Source organism: Physeter macrocephalus, unplaced genomic scaffold, assembly GCF_002837175.3.
Source record: "Physeter macrocephalus isolate SW-GA unplaced genomic scaffold, ASM283717v5 random_514, whole genome shotgun sequence".
Taxonomy (NCBI): Eukaryota; Metazoa; Chordata; class Mammalia; order Artiodactyla; family Physeteridae; genus Physeter; species Physeter macrocephalus.
The window spans coordinates 4144-11430 of record NW_021145898.1 but is presented as its reverse complement, the minus strand read 5'-3'; the positions used below and the strand labels follow the sequence as shown (position 1 = coordinate 11430).

General features: G+C 48.8%; 1 protein-coding gene across 1 annotated transcript in view; it reads right to left on the bottom strand.

Moving 5' to 3' along the window:
- Nucleotides 1–6826, bottom strand: part of LOC114485139 (meiosis inhibitor protein 1-like) — a gene marked incomplete at its 5' end in the record, with an annotated part of 12911 nt that extends 6085 nt beyond the window's left edge. Inside the window, 4 exons of the mRNA XM_055083186.1 lie at nt 3210–3385; nt 3573–3654; nt 6283–6443; nt 6716–6826. Coding sequence (XP_054939161.1) covers nt 3210–3385; nt 3573–3654; nt 6283–6443; nt 6716–6826 — 530 coding nt within the window. The remainder of the gene's footprint in view (nt 1–3209; nt 3386–3572; nt 3655–6282; nt 6444–6715) is intronic.
- Nucleotides 6827–7287: the final 461 nt, after the last annotated feature.

Below are 7287 nucleotides of genomic sequence, written 5' to 3'. Positions count from 1 at the left end.
AGAGGCCACAACAGTGAGAGGCCCGCATACCACAAGAAAAAAAAAAAAAAGATTACTTGGGGTGCCGAGAGGGTAAGATGAGCAATGCATACAGAGGGTTTAACCAGTGCTTGGCACAGAGTTAACACTCAAAAAATGGTGACTATACTGAAGGAAAAAAAAAAAAAGAAATCAGTTGGAAATTAATCCCAGGCAATGACTTGTTTATTTATGTATTTATACTATACAGGTAAATCATAGGATAAATATTCTTCCCAGTTTAAGATTCTACTAAGATCCTATAATAAAATAATTCTGTTATATATATATTTTTAATGATGAATATCTTAGTGAAACGTATAATAGGGGAAACACTCTCGCTCTTTAACAACCCCTAAGTCTCCTTCACAGGATCCGTAAGGTCTTTAAGACCTACAGTTTGAAGTAGTTGAGCTAATTCACTAACCTCATTTTACAGCTGAGGAAACTGAGGTCCAGAGAGAAAATACTTGACCTGAGGACACCTGGGTGGTAGGTGGCAAGTCTAGAAACAAATCCTAGACCATGTGCCCTTTCTCCTTCTCCAATCTAAAATTAACTCTTAACCGGTGGGCACTTCCACCCTTTTCCCAGGTACCCAAGATTAGCCAGTTCAAATGCAACCTCTCCTGTGGAGCCTTCCTTGATTCAAATAATAGGTCATTTTGCCATTAATTATAATTTCTTGTGTTTCCTACAATCTGTGAGTGCTTAAATGGCTGAAACGGCATCATATTCATTTCTGCGTCCTCATTCACTCATTCAACAAACATTACTGAATGCCAATTTTGTGGGAGGCTTTATGCTGGGTATTGAGTATAAGGGAATCATTTTCCCCCTCTCTATGTTCTGAATATTAAAACAGGAACTTCAGCCCTTTCAGAAACATTGGAGAGAAAGCATTTGCCCTTCCTCCCGCCTCTAACTGGCTCCTCCTCACCCAACAAGAAATTTATCTAACAAGTGAGATGCTAGGTTAACACCTACTGAGCCATCAGGGCAGGACTAAGGTATTAAAGGTCATGCTCCCATGAACTCAAACTCTTAAGATCTTGGCCAGCTGGCTAAGTGTCCAACATGGACATTATGGAAATGCAAACACAATTTACCTGCCTATGGGCTCCTGGTCTGGCCCAAGGGAAGGAGGGTAGTTAAAAAATCCTTTTGGATAAGATATGATAAAGCAAGCATAGTAAAATGTTAATGGTAGAATGTACATGGTGGGTATATGAGTGTTCACTGTAAAATTCTTTCGTCTTTGCTGTATGTTTGAAAAACCTCAGACTAAAAAAAAGCCCGTTCTGACGTTAAGTCCCAGCTACATTCTGCTATGGTGTTTATCAGCAATAAAGATGATGCTTTGGTTCTCATTTGATTCCTGATTTCCCAATTGGATTTGAACCCACAAGGGGAAGGAGACACAAAGATTAACCAGACACACAGGCTGTGAGCTCCCTAACTTTGAGGAGCTCACAGCCTGGGGAAGACCGATATGAAAATGGGAACTCACAACAGAGAGAGAAAAGTGCTATACGTGATAGAGGTCTGATCCATGAAGAGCACAGAGCCTTTGAATAGATGTGCTAGCAGGACAAGACTTGGCATCCGCACAGCCGGCACAGGGCCCACTTCTGGAGCCTTCTCTACATCCTCACATTTCCCCACTTCCCCCAACCTGTGCACAGGCCCAGTGGGGATCAATCCTTGAACATAATCTCCCACAATCAACAGCCATATCAAATATGTCTGTCATTATCTGGGGGGCCAGCAGAGACCACTCAAATCAAGGCCCCACCCCTCCCCCGAGGAAGTCTCTGCAACTCCTCTCACTCATTTGCTGGCTGCCCCCACCTCCCTCTTCTTGCCCATGATGCCTTGCCATCAGACCAGACCACGTGGATCTGTGACCGTCGGTCTTGGGCAAGCTTTAAGGAGCAGGAAAAGAGAGTCCAAGTCTAATTAAAACAGCATAAACATCTGGGGCCTTGGTCACCCTATAGTGACCAGCTCATATTGGAAAATAACAGACAATAAGCTCCTTGAATGAGAAGAAAGTCTCAGGGAATCATGGGTAGGAACGGGCCAGAGGGCCAAGGACAGGGAATGAGTCCATATCAGAGAACGAAATTGTGCTGCCATCAAAATCAATCCCATCTCTGATGCCCCCTACCCTCGGGGACCTAGGACAAGTCACTTGATATTTCCAGCCCAGCTCAAGCACCTCCCCCAGAAAGGCTTCTCTGACAGCCAGCCTCACAGTCACCCTACACCAGCCTGTAATGTGTGTCCTGTGCCCCCACTGTGCAGTGCTTCCCTTCAACCCAGCACTGCCCACTCTGTGTTAGCACCTCTTATCCACATGGCACCATCCACTGCCCCTGAAACTGTTAACTTCTCAAAAGGTGGGAATCTGATCGATCTCCATGCCCCCACCACCCTTCACAGTATGTGACTGCTAGATAAACAATGATCTCCAAGAATCCTCTAAGCTGTAAAACACAAACCCCTCTGAGGTGGACATCTACTGTTTTTGCTTGTCCAGGATCCATTCCTCCTTCTTTTAAGAACAGTTTTCCCCTCTGAGGTGGACATCTACTGTTTTTGCTTGTCCAGGATCCATTACTCCTTCTTCTAAGAACAGTTTTCTCTTGCAGAACCATCCCTCTCTTATGTTTAGTCCATGTGAGTTAGGGAGAGCTGACCATATGCCCCAGCCTCCAGGAGAGGACACTCACCCAAGCCAGGTCAATCAGAGCATCTCATGTTTTGGGCATAGTGACTGCCACATTACCAAGCCAGGCTAATGAGACTCAATTCTGGGGACTACTAGGAAAGAGAAACTTTCTTTCTGCTGGAAGGACATAAGCCAGGAGCTGCTGCTGGTTATCCTACCATCCCATGAGAATGAAGCTGACAGAGAAATGCAGAGCCAAGAGATGGAGACAGAGTTCTGATGACACTGTCTGAGCCTCTGGGATCTAGGCTGTGCCTAAAGCCAGTTTTGACCCCTGGACTTCTCAGTTATGAGACAATTTGAGTTTCATTTCTGTCACTGTAACTTTAAAACCAGTCAATCCTCTCTCTAGACCTTAGTGGGAATACCAGGATCTTGACAGGCAGCCACCCCTTCCTGCTGTCATCCTGGGAGAAGCAGGCTCCACTGCCAGGGTCCCACTCCACAAAGGCCTTACCTGAACCAGGAGGTTCTGCAGTCCAATGACCAGGGACAGCACTTGTGATGTTCCCAGTGGAGCCAGGACAGTGTCTTCAGGGGCTGGCGGTGGCTGGGCCCCCGAGGGCAGCAGGGCAACCAGGGCAGAGGAAAAGCTTTGTTGCAGGGCTGTCCGCAGGAAGCGTAAGATGGCAGCTGAAAGTAGAAAACTCCTTACACCCAGTTCTTGCCTCATTCCCCACCTCCCCACCAGCGCTGTCACAGGGGGAAGACCACGGGGATAATAAAGGGGTGACCGCAGGCTGGTCTGGGTGGGGTGGTCTCATCTCAGAATCTAGGGGAAAGGTTTTTCTCCTCCTGCTAGAGGCCCTTGGTCCCACACCTGAGAGCAGCGCAGCCTTTTTCTTCGGAAAGCTGAGGGCCTTCAATACTTGGTCCAGTTCCACAGACAGCGTCTGATGAACCTGGCAGGGCAGAGGGTAAAGGGATAACCCCCACATTCTGGGAGCTTAGGCAGAAAACCACCTGCTACAATATCTCTTTTACCCCCCGCTACACATACCCGCTGCATCCAGAAGGACAGAGGAGGCCACACAGAGTTTTGTGAGCCTCACCGATCCTGGATTCAGGAGCTTGAGGGGGAAAATCAAGCCCAGACCTGGAGAACCCTGCTTCTCCCAACTCTCCCCCATCCTCAGAGAGCTCCGGCACCAGGGAGTCTTTCCCAGCCTTAGCTGTGGGCCAGTCTCCTCTTCAGCCCACCAACCACCTAACTCAGATCTGGAGTCCAATGGCCCGGAATCAAAATCCTGGCTCTGCCACTTGCCAGCTGTATGGCCGTGGGCAAGTCACCGCACTGCACCTCTCTCAGCCTGCCTTACATCCTTCACCTATGAAAAGGGAACAGTGCCACCTGCTTTCACTCTCTCCAGAGCTATCGTGAAGAACAGCTGAGGATCAGCGTCGTGAATGTGCTCCTTAATGTCAAAGCAATGACCATACTAGGGGTTAGTTTGGGTGACAGGTTCAAAGCTGTGAGTCTGCTCTGCTCTCCTTACCCAGAACATAAGCTGCCTGAAGGCAGCTTTTCCTCTACTTGGATCTACAAGTGCTTGGCACAAAGCAATTCCTCAAAAATGCTTGTTAGGGCTTCCCTTGTGGCGCAGTGGTTAAGAATCCACCTATCAATGCAGGGGACACGAGTTCGAGCCCTGGTATGTGAAGATCCCACACGCCACGGAGCAACTAAGCCCGTGCACCACAACTACTGAGCCTGCGCCCTAGAGCCCGCGAGCCACAACTACTAAGCCTGCATGCCACAACTACTGAAGCCCGTGCACCTAGAGCCCGTGCTCTGCAACGAGAAGCCACCGCAATGAGAAGCCCGCGCACCACAACGAAGAGTAGCCCCCGCTGTCTGCAACTAGAGAAAGCCCGCACACATCAACAAAGACCCAACACAGCCAGAAAAAAAAAATGCTTGTTAGCTGGTGGAATTGGCAGGTTCCAGGCAGAAGAACCAACTTGTATAAAAGTATGGAGATGCCATACTAAACTAAGATGTAAACAGAGGAAGCTGTGTGTGGAGGTTATATGGGAACTCTGTGCTATCTGCTCATTTTTTTTGTAAATCTAAAACTGTCCTAAAAATAACAGCTATTAAAAATCAACCAAAAACAAACAAAAAAAGTACTGAGATGTGAAAGAGCACAGTTGACTGGGAGAAGAGCAAACACTTGGTCAGAAGACAGGAAAGGAGGGTAGAATGGCAGAAAGTAAGGCTGCAGAGGGGCCTGGTAGGAAGGGTCTCAGCAGCCATGAGGAGAACAAAAAGGCTGCTGAAGGACAAAGAGCAGAGGGGAAGTGTGGACAGACCGTGGCCATAGGGATAGGAGAGGTGGAGCAAGGGAGAGGCTGGAGGCCAGAAGATTGTGGCTAGGCCATATTAGTGGTGAGGATGAATGATCAGGCCTGAACTAGGGCAGAGGGCAGGACTTAGAGTAGAGGTAGTTACATAATTGGCTAGTTATGAGCTGAGGGCCAGGGCAGAACCAACGACAAGGTGCAGGCTTCCATCCAGGCAGGTGACTGCAGGGGTAGGGGTTGGCCCAATAGCCTCACATAGAAAAGTAGGAGAGGTTCCTGTCCCAAATCAACCCCACTGGCAACTAACTGAGGATCTGCTATAGCGTAGATGTGCCACAGCTTACTGAAACCCTAGAGGCCAAACTTGAAAACTCACTTCACTTCTACACAAATGAGTGTGTGCCTGGCAATAGATTGGCACAGAGTTGGGCACAGTATGAGGATACCTCAAAGGCTAGGAGATGGTTTCTGTCCACTAGGGGCAGCCAGCCTTAGGGAGGAAACACCTGAATGTGAAGCAGCCCACAGAGGAGCTCATGCAGGGCACTAGGATGACAAGGTCGTACAAGAGGGAGGGGCTGAGAGCACCACAGAGGGTGCTCTGTGGATATGTCCATGGCTCTCCTGTTCCCTGCATCACCTTCTCAAACAGTCACATGACAGCTTACACAGTATGGCACTCACAGCTTTGCCACCCACAACTTCAAGGTCACAGGCTGGATTCTGCCTTCTGGTCCATTCTGACAGTCCATTCCCTACACTCCAGCCACATAGTACCTCACCACTCTTCAAATATATATACCAAGTCTTATATTTGTGCAGCTTCAGGCCTGTGCTCGTATCATTCTCTTTGCCTGGAGCACCCTTCCCCCACTATTTTAGCCTGGTACAGTCTTGCTTACCTTTCAGGGCTTTGCTTAAAGATTACAACACAAGTTCCCCAAGTCTGGGGTATATACTGTATTCATTTTTTATTCCTCTGTGCCTAGAATACAGCCTGGCATGCAGGTGATCCATGTGTGCTAAATGGATTAACGTAAACCAACTTGACAACAGCCTTGAATGTTTTTTCCCTGTTTTGTAGGCAAGGAAACTGAAGCTCAGAGAGTTAAATACCTTGCCAAGTTTACACAACTAATAAGCCACAGATCTGGGATCAGAACTCAAGATCTTGTCACTCCTTGAGTGCCACCCATGCCCCAAAGCAACAGGGGTTAGAAACTAACCTGCAGATTGCCATCGTGCTGCTGGGCAGAGAAGGAGGCAGTGAGCAGCCAGGCGGAGCAGAGGAGCTCGGGCCCGGGAGAGCCCTCCTCAGCCCAGGTGAGGGACAGCGTCTTCTCTAGAAGCTCTATCAGGGCCGTGCTGCTCAGGAGCACTGCAGCAGCTGTAGAGGGTTGAGCAGGGCAGGCGGCGTTTAGTTAGCACCCTATGGGTGCTTCACACACACATGGTGAATGAACAAAAGGATCAGCTTAAGGCTCTAAGTTTCATTTCGGAACCACAGGTTACTGGAACCAGAAAGGACCTTAGGACCATCCGATCCAGCCACACACACCCCTTTTTATTTTTTTTTTGATGGAAAAACTGAGGGCAGCAAGGGCCATAGACACTGCCCAGCACCCTTCCTCTTCACTATGCCAGCCCGGGCCCCAGCACCTCTTTTCTGACTGCCCAGCGTGGTCTGATGAAGGCTCCAATACAGGAAGTTGAAGGAGGGCTGCAGGATGTCTGTGTCAGTGGGACTGCATTTCCCACACAGCTTGCTCACTGCAAGAGATGAGAGTGCCCTGGAGCCCCAGTGCTCAGCACTCCATGGCTTTAGCACACACCAGCACTCACACTTCTTACAGCTAGTGGCCCTCAACTGGCTAATTTCAGATGTCAGTCTTGGGGACCAAGCACAAACTAAGCACCCCTGATATTACGGCCAATGGAAAGAAACAGTGACAAACCCGAAGATATGTTCACTCCCTCCATCTGAACAAACCTCAGGCAAGCAGCCCACAGCTGCACATTAGAACAGACTGCACAAGTGTAGGTGGTCAAAAGGCAACCTATGACAGCACTCATGCCAGCACAGACTCCAGGTTAGAGAGTCTGCAGAGGTCACATAGGCCAACCTGCCACCATCAGGAGAAAGAAGATCCAGTCTCTGAATTCTTCCAGCAACAGGGCACTCACCACCTTCCCAGGGGAGCTCTGTAACCGTCAGCATGCAGTTCCCTAAA